Raw genomic sequence first — 19,496 nt, forward strand, 5'->3', positions numbered from 1 at the left:
CCATTGCTCTTGAGTGCAGCTCATGGTGACTACATGAGTGTCAGAATAGAACTGCACTCCATAGTGTTCAATAGCTGTAATCTTACAGAGGAGCCTGGGTGGCATAAGCTATGTTTACAGTTAGCAGGTAACCTAAAGGCTGGAGGGTCAAAACAACATTGGGTCTATAAAAGAAAGGCTCAGCAAAAGGCCTGATTAATTATTTATGTCAAGATTATTGTTGTTGTTCTTCTTGTTAGGTGCTAGTAAGTCAAATTCAACTCATAGTGACCCCAGGTAACAGAATAGAACTGCCCCATATGGTTTTCTAAGCTGTAATCTTCACAGAAGGAGATTTCGCCTATGGAGTCACTGGGTGATTTCCAACACCAGCTTTTCAGTTTGTAGCTGAGTGTCTAACTATTGTGTCAACCAGACTCCTTCCATAAAGACTACAGCCAAGGAAAAACCCTATGGAACTTAATTGCAATCTTTAACACACGAGACAGCCATGAATCAGGGCCAACAACTGGGGTGACACTTTCTTGAATCAAAGTGCCAACTGGAAAGAGTTTGTACAATATACAGACCTATGGTTTGTACTACTATCAGTTTCTTGTTCTTGATATTGTACTATATGAATGACAAATTCAATGTATATAGTAAAATGTTACCACGGGAGACTTCAGCTGTAAGGCACAGGAACTCCTCGCTACTGTTTTCTAAACTTTGTATAAGTATATAATTATATTGTAGGAGCCCTGGCAGCTTAGTTGTTAAGTATTGGGCTGTTAACCTCAAGGTCAGCAATTTAAAACCACTAGCCATTCTGTGGAAGAAAGGTGAGATTTCTATTCCCATCAAGAATTACAGTCTCCTTCTGATGCCTGGTCAGCCTGATTTGGTTTTCCACATTTTCTGTATTTTTTGTTTTGTTTTTTATTTGTTCGTATTGGGGTTTATCTCAGATATGTTACGCTACGGGGGGAGATTCTCTTAAATTTTTGTTACATGTTTTTCTGTTTTTCAGTATATGAAACCCAAGACTGATGACCCTATAGGATAACAAGTAGAATAAGGATTAAGGGGTAGGGGTGAGGGATGGTGGTGGGAGGCAGAGTAAGGGGAGCTGATGTTGAGGAGCTCAGGAAGGAAAAGAATGTTTTGAAACTGATTATGGCAGTAATTGTACGCTACTGCTTGATGAGACCGAATGATATATCTGCATTCACTCCCAATAAAATGGTTTTGGAAAAAAATACAGTCACCAAAATCCACAGGAGCAGTTCTACTCTGTCCTATAGGGTTGCCATGAGTCAAAATCAACTCAATAGTGTGTGTTATACTTATATCAAGAAACAAAGCTCCACCAAAAGCAAAACAAATTTATCAACAGAAAAAAAGATGGACTATTATATACCATTAGTAATATATTTTTCCACATAAAGATGTGTGTAAAACTAAGTGAGATATACGAACAGGTAAAACAACAAATTTTGAATGGAAAATGAAAAATATTAAATATCAACTCTTGGTAGTCCTTTTATACATCATGATTAATTCTTGTTTTGTTTCATCTTGGTTCGGTTGTCTGATTTAATTAGGTTGATAGATTAACTCTTGGAAATGCTATGTTGGGGTCACTTTGAGTTGGCATTTACTAGATGGCAATGTTTTGTCTTGTTGTTGCTGTTTTTTAATTTGTGTGTTTGCTTTGGTTCACCTCTTGGAAAATGCATTCCTTTTGTCATCCAAGTCAAGTCCTTTTAATCTCAAGCATTTCTCAGAGCTTCAGGGTCACGAAGGCCAAGGTTTTTGTTTGTTGGCAATCAGACCTTCAGTCTTTTGTGAACCATCACTCCCTCAGTTCTAGCTTTACCTCCTGACATGCATCTAAGAATTCAGTCCAAAGTATTCCTGAATCTTTTTGTTGAGAATCAAGACAGAAACTACATTATGGGAAATGGAGAGGTTTATTGCTATCTTTTAGCATGAAACATTGGGTCAAATACTACTGAGAGCTTAACATGCATGCTCATGCATCTTAAAACCCTGATGTCATTAATATCATATATATTTTGAAACCGAATTTCAATGTGTTGATGTGTGCAAAATCAGGAGCCATCATACCACCCTCTGTTTACTTACATGTAACTTTTATAGATGAGCATTGCTGTAACTCTGAGTGGATCCTAATCACTTAGAGAATCAAGAGTAACTCCATTTTTTCCCTTCAAGATAGGAGATCTATAGTTTATATGATTCTAAAGTTGAAACCACACCCTCAAAATTGTCACATAGGAAGCAAAAATAAAGGCATTATCAAACTTTGGACTTTATATCCGAGTTCTACAATGCAAAGCATATAATATTCTCCATTTTTATCCAATATTACATTTCTTTGAATTGACTTCTTGGATAAATATACTTCTAAGCAAACATTTATTATTACATATCATTTGACTTTATCATTTTGTTTTCCTATGAGCTATCCAATCAATCTACTATACTTGAAGTAATGTGAGTCATGAAAAGACAAGGCCATCGCCTTCCCGTAGCTTAAGAAACACTATACTGGAAAGCCTTCCTTACTCTAAAGATTGCATTAAATATGCACCTAACACCAAGGAAAATGATGTAACCACTGTTCTGTTACCTGCCAGGCTCTGGAAGTTCATGGCTCATTACTTGGGGCTAGACTAGAGTTTGGCAACTGTTTTTTTTTTTTTCAATTTCTTCTGGATTTGGGACTGTGGGTTATAAAAGGCAAGCAGAGGTAAGCAAACAAGTAGGTCAAAAATAGTGCATATTAAAGTCCCCCACCAACTGGGCCATTAAGGGAACATGCTGTTATAATATCATAAAAGACTTCTGCTACTGTTTCTCACTGTGAAATAAGTTCTCCATTTTTTACTTTTTTTTGGATGTTCCATCCTGGCATCCTTCTAGATCTTCTCTTACTGGATGCTACTGCTTATGTCTCAAAAAGTGCTAAGACATTTCTAAATACATTGTTACATATCTTGAAACCATGATGTCTTTTGTAACTTGTCCATTTTTAAACAGAATTTTTATGACTAGAGGTGTCTCTGGGTGTTTCAATGATTAACATACTATGTGAAGAACATGGCAACAGGATTGGTGGAAGGCTTATTAACAACCTGTGATATGCAGATGACACAACCTTGCTGGCTGAAACTGAGGAGGGCTTGAAGCACTTACTGATGAAGATAAAAGATTTTAATATGGATTGCAATTCAACGTAATGTAAAGAAAAAGTATTGAGTATCATAGCTCAAATTCTGAGCACCCAATATGAAGAAGGATGACTGGGAGCCCACAATCTATTTGTAGGGTCCCTACATAGATTAAGTCTCTGGTGAATCCCCTCTGATCATGATTGAGAGATGTGACTAACCTTGCTTGAAGACAAATTCGGTGCATAAGCAAGTGTGGTGAAAAAGCTGAAGGTGGCTGGCTATCAAAATATATAGCATGTGAGGTCTTAAAGGCTTGAAGGTAAACAAGTGGCCATCTAGCTCAGAAGCAACAAAGTTCACATGGAAGAAACACACCAGCCTGTGTGATCATGACGTGTCAATGAGATCAAGTATCAGGCTTCAAAGACTCAAAACAAAAATTCATATTGATGGTAATGATGGAGAGTGCAGAGTGTAGACCCAAAGCCCATCTGCAGATAACTGGACATCTCCTTACAGAAGGGCTACAAGGAAGAGATGAGCCACTCAGGGTGCAGCATAACACTGACGAAACACACAACTTTCCTCTAGTTCTTTAATGCTTCCCCCACACACACTGTCATGACACCACTTTTACCTTACAAATCCAGCTAGACCAGAGGATGTACACTGGTACAGATAAGAGCTTGAAACACAAGGAATACAGGACAGATGAACCCCTCAGGACCAGTGGTGAGAGTGGCAATACCAGGAGAGTGGAGGGAAGGTAGGGTAGAAAGGGGGAACTGATCACAAGAATCTACATATAACCCCCTGCCTGGGGAATGGACAACAGAAAAGTGGGTGAAGGGAGACATTGGATAGTTTAAGACATGACAAAATAATAAGAATTTATAAATTATCAAGGGTTTGTGAAGGAGGGGTGGTGGGGAGGGAGGGGAAAATGAGGTGCTGATACCAAGAAAGAAAATGTTTTGAGAATGATGATGACAACAAGTGTACAAATGTGCATGACATAATTGATGTATGTATGGATTGTGATGAGTTGTGTGAGCCCCCAATAAAATGATTTTTAAAAGAAAGCAAAAACAACAAGTAAGTGTTGAAGAATCAATGCTGACTCAGTGACCCCCTGTGGGTTTCTGAGACTGTTTATGGGAGTAGAAAGCAGTCTTTCTCCTGAGGAAGTGAGGTTCCGAATTGCCAACCAGGAGGATCACAGCCCAGTGCATCACTTTGAAGACTAAGCTGTGTCTGACACAAGCCATGATATTTTCAATAGCTTCATATGCATGAGAAAGCTGGACAACAAAATTGGAAGATAACAGAAGAATTGATATATTTGTATTTTGATTTTTGTTGTCTATAAAATTTAACATATGAGCGGAGGCCACACACCCCCCCCAAAAAAAAGAAAAAACCGGATTTTTTTTTTTTTACAAAGTACTCAAGCACTCTCCATTACGCTTAATACAAATTTGCAATTCCATTCTTGGAAACATTTTTCAAACTCATGTGTTTGAATGGCTGATAGCACCTCCCTAATTATTTTATCCACCTCTTCTATGTCGTCCTTTCATGCCCCTCTTAATTCACAGAAACAAAAAGAAGTCTCACCGAGTGAGATCACGTAAGTAAGGTGTGTGGGGCAAGAGAGGCATGATGTGTTTTGCCAAAAACTGACACACAGAGATGGCTGAGGGCACAGCTGCACTGTCGTGGTGGCAAAACCAGTTCCCGGTGTGCCACAAATCGGGATTTTTTTTGTCATACACTGTTAGGAAATCTTTTCAGAATCTCTAGATAGAAAGCTTAATGAACAATCAGGCCTGATAGAAGGAACTCCAAATGCACTATCCTCTCACATAAAAAAAAAAACAACAACAAATGAGCATCATCTTGATCTTTGATTTCACTTGACAAGTTTTTTGGGGTGAGATGGCAAAGACATCTTCCACTGGCTTGACTGATGTTCGTTTTCAGAGTTGTAAGAATAGCACCATGTCTCATCACCAGTAATGGCCTTGAAAAAAAAGTCTGGGTAACTTTGGAGCTGTTCTTTAAAAGCTCTTTTGCCTGGGCAGCCAGAACTCGAGGCACAAATTTCACTGCAACTCCTCTCATTCCTAAATCTTCCGTTAAAATTCACTGAACCAAGCTTGAAGGTAGCCCAGATCACTTCTCCATCTCTTCCATAGCCTGTGGTCAGTCTTTGAGCACAGGTGCACAAATTTTTCAACATTTTCATCCATTCGGGAAGTTGAGAACCCCCAGAACGAAACAAGAAAACCACTCATGCACTTGAGTTTTTGCCTTAGTGTTGTCCTTGAAAACTGTGCTCAACGTCACCAACAGTTTCTGGGACATTTTTCCTGAGCAGGAAACAAAATTTAACAGCCACAAGCTGTTCTCTTAAATCAGCCATCCCAAAAAATGAGGCTCAAGGGAAATTTCTTTTTTTTTTTAAATTGCTGTGTCCAGAGAGAACCTTCCCAGGCAACCCCACTGAGTGCACTAACTCAGAGTGCGTTGCTCAGTGCTCACCCAGTGAAAAATTTGCATGCATACTATGAAAGCTCTGTCCTGGAGTTTTTTCTGCTTTTTGCATTTGGGGCTTGGGGGTTGGGGAGTACCCCTTTGTAGTTTCTTTTAAAAAAACTTTATTATGAAAATGGATAGGGCTTACAGAGCAGATCATATTCAATAATTCAATAATCACATTCAATAATTCATGCACATTCTAAATCAACTCATTTATTTCAATCCCCTCAATGTGCTTTGGCTTATATTACTTCAATTCTGTTTCCTCTTTCCATTCTTCCTTCTTTCCTAACCCTTTGAATTTTGTTCTTGGGGAAAATGGTGTCCCTTTGATCTTCAATGGTGGGTTATTCTAAAACAGAGGCAAGTTCAATTCCAGACCTGAAAGGTAAAGGCTATAGTCTTGGGGGTTGCACCAGTCTCTATTTGACCAGTAGGACTGATGCATTTGAAGTATAGTGCTTGCAGAAGAATACTGAACACACCAGGGAATGCCAAAGGAACAAGCAAAACTATCTTAGAAGAAGTACAGCCAGATTATTACTAAAGGCAGCTCCTAATGTTAGCTTCTAAAGTAAGGATAGCTAGACATTATTTCACATACATTGGTGGAGTGTCAACAACAAAAAAGGCCCTCTATGAGATGCATTGGCACAGTGGCTGCAATAAATGACCCAAGCTTAATAGCAATTGTAAGCTTAGATGGTCCAGCAGCACTGGGCAGTGCCTCATTCTGTTATATATAGGTTGCTATTAGCTGGAACCAACTCAATGGCCCCTAACAACATTATAATGACAGGTTTGCTGACCCATAAAGCTAGAGTTGTGCACTTTCAAATTGAAGCATATGGCAGAATATAGTTTGGAGATTTATTAGCAGAGCTAAAGGCATTTTGTACCATTGCCTAAGCAGGCCACACGTCAGGACCAGAGAAACCTGCCTCTGGGTATGGCTAAGAAAAAGTTATCCTTACCAGAAGAACTACATCCTGAGCATTTCTGATCCTAAATTGTAAATTGTTAACTTCACTAATAAACCAGCCAATTGTGAGCCTGGTTTGTGAGTTTGCTGTGACATTTGCAATGAATTCATGAGCACAGCTGAGAAATAGTGCAGTGGAAGGGATAGTTGGAGTCTGAATTGGTAAGGAATGGTGGACAGTGGAGGCATGTCTGACCTCCATGTCCTATCTTAGGAAGAGGCTTTGGGCTTTGATGGTCTTTCCCAGTGCTCCATGTCCTTTTTGTAACTGCTAACATAAAAGGTGAAAGATTAAGTCTACCCAGAGGTAACTCAGAAGAAATTGCTGCTGATCTACTTCCTAAATCTCAGCCTCTGAAAATCTTATGGAGTTAAGGTCTGTTCTAACATATATATGGTTGCAATGAATCAGAGTCAATTCAATAACAAATGGTTAGCTTTTGGGGTTTTTAAGCCAATGAAAGGGACAGATACTAAGTGAATCAATGTCAAGAAAACATAAACCAGAGTCAGTGGAGGAAGGGGGTGATGATTCTCAACTGCTTAATATCCCATATGGAACATTTAATTGGGGGTGGTGCTAATGATTAACATACTTAGCTGCTAATTCAAAACTGACTTAAAAAATTTTATTGGGGCTCATACGAGTCTTATCTCAATCCATACATCCATCCATTGTGTCAAGCACATTTGTAAATATGTTATCATCATTTTAAAAACATTTCTTTCTACTCGAGCCCTTGGTGTCAACTCATTTTCCTCTCCCTCCCCCTCTCCCTCAAGAGCCCTTGATAATTTATAAATTATTTTTTCATGTCTTGCATTGTTCAATGGTAGGTCTGGGAGGGCATTATAGGTAGGTCATTGTGATCAGTTCCCCCTTGCTTCCCCCATCTTTCCCCTCCCCTCCTGCTATGGCTACGCTCAATGTTGGTCCTGAGGAGTTTATCTGTCCTGTATTGCCTGTGTTTCCAGCTCTTATTGTACCCATGTAAAAGCTCTGGTCTAGCCAGATTTATAAGGTAGAATTAGGGTCATGATAGTAGGGTGTGGGGAACATAAAAGAACCAGAGGAAAGCTGTATGTTTCATCGGTACTACACTGTACCCTGACTGGCCCTTCTTCTCCCCACGACCCTTCTGTAAGGGGATGTCCAACTGCTACAGATTGTCTTTGGGTCTTCACTCCACATTCTTCATCATTCACAATATGATTTTTTGCTCTGGGTCCCTGATGCCTGATACCTAATCCCATTGACATCTCATGATCACACAGGCTGGTGTGCTTCATCCATGTGGACTTTGTTGCTTCTCAGCTAGATGATCGCTTGTTTACCTTCAAGCCTTTAAGAACCCAGATGCTATGTCATTTGGTAGCTGCCACCATCAGCTTTCTTCATCACATTTGCTTATGCACCCGCTTTGTCTTCAGCCATTGTGTTGGGAAGGTGCTCATCTCAGAGTGCTGGATTATTAGAACAAAGTGTTCTTGTGTTGAGGGAGTACTTGAGTAGATGCCAATATCTGTCTGCTTCCTTTATACTAAACCTATTAATATATGTACATAGATATATTTCCCCATCGATATATATATATAAATATATTTACATATGTACATGCCCATATTTAGATATCTATAAATGCCCTTTGCCTCCTAGCTCTTTCCTCTATTTCCTTTTACTTTCCTCTTGTCCCACTCTCATTTTCAGCCTTCATTTGGATCTTAGTAATTCCTCTCGGTTACATTCCCCTTGATCAAGCCCTACCAGACCTCCTACACCCTTCTCGCCATCGATTTTCATTCACTTATTCCCTTCTCTCTGAGTTTTTTAAGGCCCACTTCCTTTCCCCTGCCTTTCCCTCTCCCATGTCCCCAAAGAACTGGCATCCCGATGTTCTCTCTTCTACCTTGTTTTCCCACCTATCCCATCCAGGTAGAAATGCAAAGACAACAATATGCACAAACACAAGACGGAGCAAAGCAAAGCAACAATAGAAAATAAAACAATAGCTACAACAGCAACAACAAGAAAAAGCCAATGACAAAAAAGAAAAGTTTATAAATAGTTCAAAGTCTATAAATAGTTCAAGGTCTATTTTTGGCCTTTATGAGTGTTTTCCAGTCAAGTCTGATGGTGTGCCATTGTCAGTGGCTTTCTTTTGGTTATTGTTATTTTGTTTTTGTTTTTGCTGCAGTTGTCGTTTTGTTAGTTTTGACTGTTGTTCTACTTAGCATTACCTGTGTTTTGCACTTATTAATGTATCTGCATGTCTATCTAGATAAGATAGGTGGGATAAATAATTCAGAGATGAAAAGAACAGGATGCGGGAGAAGGGGAAGTCGTAGGGGGACCAACCCAAGGATAGGGGAACAACAAGTGAACTAAAACCAATGGAAGGAAGGTCACAGGATGCCTAGTGGGGCTCAATCAAGGGCAGTGTAGCAGTAAGGAATCACTAAACCTGAATGAAGGCTGAACATGATGGTGGGACAAGAGGAAAGTAAAAAGGAAATAGAGGAAAGAACCAGGAGGCAAGGGACATTTATAGAGGCCTAAATATAGGCTTGTACATATGTTATATATATATTTATAGATAGAGAGAGAGAGGAAGGAATAGAACTACGTACTCATTAAGTTTGCAGATCGACATTAGGCCTCAACTCAAATACTCTTTCAACACAAGAACACTTTGTTCTAACAATCTGGCCTTCTGTGATGCTTACCTTCCAGACACGATTGCAGAAGACAAAATGGGTGCATGGGCAAGTGTGGTGAAGAAAGCTGATGGTGGTGGCCATCAAAGGATATAGTCTCTCAGGTCTTAAAGGCTTGAAGATAAACAGGTGGCCATCTAACTGAGAAGCAACAAAGCCCACATGGAAGAAGCACACCAGCCTGTGTGATCATGAGGTGTCTATGAGATCAAGTATCAGGCATCTAAGACCCAGAACACAATCATACCCAATGTGAATGGGGGAGGGGGCATGGAATAGAGACCCAATGCCCATCTGCAGACAATTCGACAACCCCTTACAAAAGGGTAACAAGGAAGAGATGAACTAGTCAAGGTGCAATATAGCACCAATGAAACACACTACTTTCCTGAATGCTTCCTTCCCCCTACTATCATGACCTCAATTCTACCTTACAAATCGGATTAGACCAGAGCATGCACACTGCTACAGATAAAAGCCTGCAACACAGGGAATTCAGGATAAATAAACCCCTCAGGATCAACAATGAGAGTAGAGATACCAGGAGGATTAGGGGAGGGTGGGGGAGAAAGTGGAAATCGATCACAAGGATCAAGCTATAACCCTCTCCCAGGGGGGCAAATAATGGAAAATGGGTGTGGGGCAATGAAGGATTATGTAAGATATGGAAAAAATAATCTATAACTTATCAAGTGTTTGTGAGGAAGGGCAGGTGAGGTATGGAGCAGGGAGAAATGGAGAACTGATATCAGGGCCTCAAGTGGGAAGAGAATGTTTTGAAAATGATGATGGCGACATATGTACAAATGTGCTTGACACATTGGAGCAATGTATGGATTGTGATAAGAAATGTAAGAGCTCCCAATAAAAGTATTTTAAAAATAGTTCAAGATTCTATTTGTTGTCCTTTAGGAGTATTTTACAGTCCAGTCTGATGGGGCCCCATGCCCTGGCCCGGCTGTTTTTGGTGTTCCCTTAGAACTACATGGCTCTGTTCTCCTTGCTCCATTGCATGACCAGTGTATCAGCTTGGGGTGGTAGGGTCAGGGTGGGTACAATTCTTGCCCTGTGTCTCCAGTGTTGTCCTCTATGGTGCTATGGGTCAGTGAGGAACCTCATGTCTTGTCGTGGGGTCGGCCCTATGGTTCTCTCTGGGCATTGGCTGATCTGAGCAGGAATAGTGTCCTCAAGGCTTGTTGAGCCAGTATGTGTTCTACTCTCTCTTCCTCTCTGTTCATTGGCTCCTGTGTGCTCTGATCAGACACGTCCCTCTCCTTCATCTGTAGCTTCAGTGCTGTCCTCTGAAGTGAATTCTTCTTGGGGGAAGGGAGCTATCCACTTAGTTGGTAATGGGGCCAGCCCCTCAGGCCTCAATATTGGTGCCCCGCTTCATGTCAGTGTGTTGCGTTCTTGTCTTGGAGCTCTGGGTTGAAGTCTGGTCCCTCTTTCCCTGTGGAGATATAAACAACACCCTTCCCTTGGGTGGATTAGTGCCCTGTTCCCCGGGCTACCCATGTCTTTTTCCCCCTCCTTTTGAATTGGCTACCATATGTATCCTTGGATTTAGTCTGGTCCATGTCATGTCACCTGGACCTTGCCCCAGGAATGTATGTATACAGTAGCTTCTTCCCTATGCCCCTTTTGAATTTTTTTGAGCTTACCTCAGCGGACTTGTGTTGTACTTATCCTTTTGTGCTTGGCTTACTTCTCTTAGCATAATTTTCTCCAGTTCTACACATGCAGCGATGTGCTTCATGTGTCAAAACCTACGTATTTGTTGCTTTATTCTGTATTGTGGACATGTTATAAGGAGGGACCAACTTCTTGGAAAAGGATATTATGCTTAGTGGAGGGTCAGTGAAAAGAGGCAGACCCTCAGTGAGATGGAGTGACACAGTGAATCCAACAGTCAATAAAACATAGCAACAATCATGAAGATGGCACAGGACTCAGGAGTGTTTTATTCTGCTGTATGTAGGGTCACTATGAGTAATAACCAACAAGAGAGAAACTAACAACGGCAACAGCCATATAAGTAAGAATAATGATCCAAGGACTTCTTGTCAAAGAGATTGGACTACATACTCCACCCTATAGAAAAGGGAATCAACCATGTCTGGGTTTTCCATAGAAAATGTGTGCCATTGTCCTAAAACAGGTGACTCCAAAGGAAAAGAATGCAGGGTTAGTTTGGTTAACTGCCCACTGATAGGGTATTCAGACGCCTCTCTTCAAAACTTAATACAAATATACAAAAGGAATTTTCAAAAGGCTTTCATGAGTCATGGCAAGATTCCATTTCACATGTTAAAAAAATTTAGTGGTAGACCATATCAGTCCAACACAGTATCCTGATCAAATCATGAAATATTTACATACTTCTTGAACCAACTAGCCCTCATCAAGCCCCACCTCAGTACTGAGGCAATGATCCAAACAGCAGCTTCCTGTTAATTTCCTCAGTATCCTCACTTGCAAGTTTGACCTCAGGCCTGGTTGCCTGGTGGTATTGTTTTGCTTTGTTTTTGTTTCCAGAGGGCTAGCCTAGTAAGTGAGAGAGAAGGGGATTGTAACAGCAGTTAGAGGGGCTAGCATCTGGATTCTAATGAGAGTAGGATATTCTGGATTCTCTGATATCTGACTTATGTTTTTCAGGCTTCAGATATAAAGTATAACTTCATCATGGATTCATAAGCGCCATATGAATAGTTCAGCACTTGACTATGAGCCAAAGGATCGGTGGTTAGAACTCATGGAGAGGTGCCTTGGGAGATAGGCTTGGTAATCTGCCTCTGAAAGATGACAGCCTTGGAAACCCCATAGAGCAGTTCTATGATACATGCATCAGGTCATCACAAGTCAGAATGGACACTGGCAACTAGTAACAAGAACAATAAGGCACATAAGCATTGTGGTGTGTTGAACAAAAACTGTCCCAAAGTGGCCCTGGGTACCAATTTCTGGACAAGAAAGTATTTGAATAGGGTTGCTCTGAGTGAGAAATCCATGGTTGGCAGTGAGGGGTGGTTTTTGTTGTTGTTGGTGGTGGTGGTGGTGGTGGTGTTCTTGAGTTTTCTGCTCCCCAAAAGAATCACTCATGGTGCTCTAGTGACAGCTAGTTCTGGACTGCTAACCATAAGGTTCATGTTTCAAACCCACCAGCTGCTCCGTGAGAGAAAGATGAAGCCCACAAACCCCATAGAAGATTGCTAGTAGTAAGAATCAACATAATGATGGTGTGTTTTGTTTTTCTTTTGTGTTTCTTCTCCCAGTGGGAAAAACTATCAGTATCAAGAGTTTTCTGTAGATCCTGTGGCTTCTTATCCCCAGGACTGGGGACAAACCTCTCATGAGCCCCAACTCCCCAGGTGCTAGGCAGCTGGAATTGTCAGAGCACTCTGCTGAGTAAATGGCATCCAAATATCGACTTCTTAGCTTCAAAGTATCATTTTTAATCCTCTGGCAAGACACTTCTCTCATACTTTCCCTACGCTGACACCCTCCGTTTCCCTCCACTTGAATATGAACCCATTTGCCATGGCATATTATTATGTACAACAGTAACTGTGTATTCCCCAATAAATCGTATACTTTGAAACCCATGCCATCTAGACTGTGGCATTTGTCCATAACCCTGAGACCTGATAAGTAGAGATCCAGATGGGCTTTAGATATTGATGAGAGCATTATAAAACTACATTGCAAGATGTTGAACTACCTTACAAGATGTAAACCCAAGAAATTCCATTTTAGAAAAGAAATGAATATATGATATTTAGACTCAGCTCAAATGTTGAACCACTGCCAAGAACTAACAGATGATCTGAAAAGCCACCCCCAGAAAGTCTGGGGGACCCTGATAAGACCAAAATTACGTCAAGGAGCCAGCTAAGCTACCTGTATAAACCCAGGTAGAAACACTAACTTTTCAGAGAGCTAGGAACCAAGGAGACATCAACTCCTGCTCTCTAACTCTTCCCAGGGTGAGTACACCAAAGAAGGCAACGCTTATTGGGACTATGATGCTGAAATAATAATGTAGTGTGTTGCCCCTATATCTGATATTTGTTTGAAATGATATTATAGTTTGAGTTAACAATAGGATTATTAGACAGTTTGATGTGTGTTTTCAGTGAATAAACTGAGCATTCGAAAATGTCAAAGAGCGTTAAGTAATTATTGACTGCACCACTTGTGACAGATATAAATGTCATACCATATGTAGCCCATCTGGGTGTCTACTTACAAACAATATAAGCTAAAAATATCAAGTAAGAGCCAACAGTGCTTAAGAGAAGCAACTATAAAGTATGTTAAGGAACAGAACTATTGTAGCTGAACAAATTCTGCCTGAGAACCTCATGCTATGCACTATTTAATAGATATTTAAATATTATAGTATGTCATCTGAAAGGCATACGCCAACCTAATGCACAAGTTTAAACTTTTAAAATAATAATATTCTGAATATAAATATTATATTAAAGTATATCATATAGCTTTTAGAAATATGTTCATACATTAATATGTGCTTTTAACAAGTGAGATAGGTGCTTAATTATATGTTGGTCTGAACATTTGTGTCTTCTTCTTTCTTAGTCCAACACTCCACAAATATCATATTAAGTGCTGGTGGTGCCACGCTGAACAAAGTGTCTCATTTCTGCCCTAATCCATTTAAATGTTAACAGTGGGCTGAGTCTACTTGAATACCTTTTTTTACTTGTGGCTTAAGTATTTTTGTGATCCAGCTGAATAGAATACATTGTAGATTACTCTGATTAATTGAGGGAAGCAAGATAGAAATGTGTTTAGCAGCTGTCAGCAACTACAAAGGCAAAGTGAAAATGGGCTACAACTAAAAACTATACCATGAACTGTGGCTGGAATACTCTCAGTGAACTGAAAGGCTAGTCTTTTGAGTTTACACAAGCTTTGAGGGGACTATCTGCTTCTGGTCCAGATGGAATAATGGGGGTTGGATTTACCATTCCTTTTCAAATAACTACAAAAGCAAATAAAATATTAGAAATAATGACTTTCAAGAAACTGGACACCAGACAATAAAGGACAATTATCCCCAAGAGACTAGAAACAAACAAGAGGAACCCTAACACTTGTTTAACTTTAATACCTTGCGAGAGTTTTCAGGTCACAATGCAGGAAGAACGGACTGAGATGGAACCTAGAAGATTCACAGTAAAGAAGATAAAGTTGAAAGGTAGGGAGTCTAAGATAGTTACATTTTGTTGGACAGAGTAGGAAGGGAGAAAGTTACAGAAAGAAAACTACAGAAATTTGCAAAAGGCCTCTCCCCTTAAATATTGACAACCATCAAAAAATATTAGAGGAAATGGAGCCGGTTACTCATTGTGGTAGTTACATAATCTGGTGTCAATTTGAGGAATAAGAGTGTAGGGGTGGAGTCTAGTCTGTCAATCAGGATATAGCCAATGAGGCCTCTGTGTGGTCATGGCCTTCCCTTAAGAATTCTGGGAATTCCTGGATTTCCTCCTTGGAAGGCGGGAGAGACTCTCTTTTGGCTCACTCCCTGGGAGACATCCCTGAGGAGAAGTCACATGGACCTACCTAATACAGCCCTGGAAGCTGGAGAAGTCACGTGGAGACCCCTGCCAGCATTGAGATGCTCACAACATCACTGGATTCACAAGACTTCCCACCCTGTGATCTTCCTGCATTTGGCGTCATTGCATGTGTTTTATGAGTCTGAAGAGGACTTTATAGATTGGTATGGGATATATGGGATAAAATAGTAATTATGGACTTGATCTGGGCTGGGATGTTTTCTCAAAATTCAACTGCTCTTGTATATAAAGCTCTTTCCTATACACATGAGTGTCTATGGATTTGTTTCTCTAGTCTACCTGGACCAGCACAGTTCATAAAGGGTCAGGAACAAGATTTGATCCCATCACCAGACTATCAAAAGTAACATGGGAGCACTGGAAAGAGTACTTAAGATTTTGCTTCAGTAATAATGAATAATTAGGCCAAGATTGCACACTGTTCCAGAAACTTCTAACAAAAAATACAAGCAAGACTCAAAATAACTGAACTATTTTCAAGTAACTGAACTGCGTCCCAGAATGAACCTCAAGAAAATTTGTAGTGATACAAAAATATCCAGCACTGAATGCAGTAAGATTCACAATGCGACTTTCTCTTTCGACGCTCTACTGACAAGACACAGGGCACTATGCTGATTGACCCCATGCCCTGGGAACTAAAGAAGCCATGAGGAGACCCCTGCCAGTGCTGAGATGCTTACATTGTTACTGGATTCACGAGACTTCCACCCACTGGCCTGTGATCTTCCTGCATTCGACGTCATTACATGTGTTTCATCCATCATAAATGCTCATGGAAGCAGCAATCAAGACATCATATAATGTACTACACTGGACAAATCTGCTAAGCAAGGCCACTTTAAAGAATTAAAGAGCCAAGACATCTCTTTGAGGAATAAGCAAAAAAGAAGAACAAGAAGGGGAAGACAATCTCCCTCACGGACTTCCTGGCTGAGGATGGGGGAGCGGTGGAGGAAGCACCTATATCCCCAAGCCAGTCAGCTGGGCTGATGAGACAGATGACCTGGAAGGAGAGGTTTCTACCACTTGGCACAGTAATGACGACAACGCGTATAGGGCCCCTCCGATTGACCGTTCCATCCTGCCCACTGCTCCACGGGCTGCTCGGGAACCCAATATCGACAGGAGCCGTCTTCCCAAATCGCCTCCCTACACTGCTTTTCTAGGGAATCTGCCCTACGATGTGACAGAAGAGTCAATTAAGAAATTCTTCAGAAGACTGAATATCAGTGCTGTGTGCTTACCTCGGGAACCCAGCAATCCAGAGAGATTAAAAGGTTTTGGCTATGCCGAGTTTGAGGACCTGGACTCCCTGCTCAGCGCCCTGAGCCTCAACAAAGAGTCTCTAGGTAACAGGAGAATTCGAGTGGATGTTGCTGATCAAGCACAGGATAAAGACAGGGATGATCGTTCTTTTGGCCGAGATAGAAATCGGGATTCTGACAAAACCGACACAGACTGGAGGGCCCGTCCCACCGACAGCTTTGACGACTACCCGTCCAGAAGAGGTGACGACAGCTTTGGAGACAAGTACCGGGACCGTTATGATTCGTCCGACCGGTTTCGTGACGGCTACCGTGACGGCCCACGCCGGGATATGGATCGGTATGAGGGGCGGGATCGATACGACGACCGAAGTAGCAGAGACTATGAGAGAGGCTACGACTCCAGGATAGGCAGTGGCAGAAGAGCATTTGGTAGTGGATACCGAAGGGATGACGACTACAGAGGAGGTGGAGACCGCTACGAGAGATGGGACGACCGGTCGTGGGGCTCCCGAGATGACTCCTCTCGAGAGGATTATCGGCGTGATGACCGAGGTCCCCCCCAAAGACCCAAACTGAATCTAAAGCCTCGGAGCGCTCCTAAGGAAGATGATTCCGCCGGTAGCACCTCCTAGTCTAGCCGAGCAGCTTCCAGCTTTGGAGGAGCCAAGCCTGTGGACACGGCTGCTCGAGAGCGCGAAGTGGAGGAGCGGCTGCACAAGGAGCAGGAGAAGTTGCAGCGGCAGCTGGACGAGCCCAAACTAGAACGGCGGCCTTGGGAGACACACCCAAGCTGGAGAAGTGAAGAAACTCAGGAACTGGAAAGGTCAAGGACAGGAAGTGAGTCATCACAGACCGGGACCTCGGCCACTTCTGGCAGAAATACACGAAGGAGAGAGAGTGAAAAGTCACTGGAAAATGAAGCATTCAGTAAGGAGGAAGACTGTCACTCTCCAACTTCCAAGCCTCCCAAACTGGACCAGCCTCTAAAAGTCATGCCGGCCCCTCCGCCAAAGGAGACTGCCTGGGTGAAGCGAAGTGCAAACCCTCCTGCTCGGTCTCCGAGCTCAAACACCGGGCAGCCGTCCCCGACAAGTGTTGGAGGGAAGGTGGCTCTAGTTCCACCATCGGAAGAAGGACCAGCAAGGAAAGATGAAAAAGTCGATGGGGTGCGTCTCCCAAGAGGCCAAAGTGGGAGCTCGAGCCGTGGCCCAGCCGACAGAGGGAGCAGAGAGCACCGGGAGGAGTCGGACAGGAAAGATGGCAAAAAGGATCACGACTCCGGATCTGCACCTGAGCCAAAGAAAGCCGAAGAAAATCCAGCCTCCCAGTTCAGTTCTGCAAGCAAGTACGCTGCCCTCTCTGTGGACGGTGACGAGGAAACTGAGGGGGAGGATGACACAGCGTAGACCTCGCATCCTGGGCTTCCTCCTCGTCCTGCCACCCAGGACACTGAGGGGCAATTCGTACCTCTACCCAGACAGACACACACACACACACACACACACACACACACACACACACACACAATAAAACGTGCCGTCTCCTGAAAAAAAAAAAGATGTGAGATCCCCAATAAAAGTATTAAAAAAAGAAAAGAAAACAGACATTTACTCTATAACACACTGATTCTATTCTATGTACACACATTTACTAAAGAAAGTTCAGATATTTTCAAACATAAACAACTTAAATGTCTATGAATAGATAGTGACATATGAATACAATGCTATATATTGATGGAAAAAAAAGAAAAATGAACTATTATTGTAAGAAGATATGGATGAATTTCACAGTCATATAGTTGAATGGGGAAAGAGCCAGGCATAAAAGAGAGCATACTTTGATTCCATTTATTTGCCTGTCAGAAGTAGATGAAAGTAATCACTGGTGATGGAGGTCAAATAATGCGTATCTCAGAGTGTGGAAGAGGAGCTCTGATGGATGTCAGGTCAGTGTTGGACTGCTGATCATAAGGTGGGTAGTTCTAATCCACCCGAGGAGGGTATCTCCTCCCATCAATATTTACAGCTACAGAAATTCTATTTTGGTTGATATGAGTTGAAATAGACTTGATGGCAGTGGGTGGCTAAGGAGCCCAGGTGTCAAAAAGGTTAAAGCACTTTGCTGCTAACAGAAAGGTTTGCAGTTTGAACCTACACCTGCCCTGATGGAGCAAGATGTGGCAGTTGGCTTCTCTAAAGGTTAAACTTTTGGACCCTATGGCGTAGTCCTACTCTGTTCTATAGACTGATTATGAGTCAGATTAGACTCAAAGGCAATGGGCTTAGCTTTTGTGGGGGAGGAAGTGTCTGGGAGGGGCACGAGGGAACCTTCTGTGGCAGTGTTCTGGGTTGAACTGTGCCTTTAAGATTGTGCAAATAACTGTATAAATATTACATATCTATACAAATAAATGTCCTAGTAACACGAAGAAAAAAAAAGATTCACAATGCCTGGCATCCAAAGATGGCCAGGCATACAATGAAAGCAGAGAAACATGACTCTTAATGAGAACAATATATCAAAATATTTGACACAAATGTTAAAATTAGCCGAAAATAATATTGAAGGAGTCATTATAATTCTGTGATATATATTCAAAAATTTAAGTGTGAATATAGAAGATGGGAACTAAACACATAAATCAAACTTGTAGAGATGAAAACTATAAAGTGAGAGATGAAACATACATTAACTGGGATTAACAGCAGATAGTCCCTGGGTGATGCAAGTGGCTCAATATTTGACTACTCATAAGGAGCCGTGGTGACATCGTGGTTATGTTTTGGGCTACTAACCACAAGGTCCACAGTTTGAAACCAACAGCCACGCTGTGGAATCCAGACAGGCTTTCTGCTCCTGTAAAGAGCTGTGGTCTTGGAAACTCACAGGAACAGTTTTATGCTGTCCTATAAGCTAATTATGGAGTCAGCATCAACTCGATGGCCTTGAATTTGTTTTGTTTATTAAACCAAAAGGTTAGTGTTTTGAACCCACCTACGGGCACCTCAGAAGGTAGGCCTGGCAATCTTCTTTCTGTCTTAAAATAACAGAAATATGGGTGAAGGGAGACAATGAAATAATAACAATATATACTTGATCAAGGAATCAAGAGGGTGGGGTAGGGAGGGGAAAATAGGAGCTTATACCAAGGGCTCAAATATTAAATGTTTTGGAAATGATGATGGCAACATATGTACAA

The 19,496-nt window shown here is 41.6% G+C and overlaps 1 protein-coding gene across 1 annotated transcript; it reads left to right on the forward strand.

The window, feature by feature from the left end:
* Positions 1 to 14,574: 14,574 nt before the first annotated feature.
* Positions 14,575 to 17,700, forward strand: LOC142433323 (eukaryotic translation initiation factor 4B-like). Its single transcript, XM_075538356.1, is given in 3 exon segments — positions 14,575 to 14,638; positions 15,906 to 15,968; positions 15,971 to 17,700. Coding segments are annotated over 3 exon segments (1,857 nt in total).
* The last annotated feature ends 1,796 nt before the right edge of the window (positions 17,701 to 19,496 follow it).

This window comes from Tenrec ecaudatus, chromosome X (genome assembly GCF_050624435.1).
Source record: "Tenrec ecaudatus isolate mTenEca1 chromosome X, mTenEca1.hap1, whole genome shotgun sequence".
NCBI lineage: Eukaryota > Metazoa > Chordata > Mammalia > Afrosoricida > Tenrecidae > Tenrec > Tenrec ecaudatus.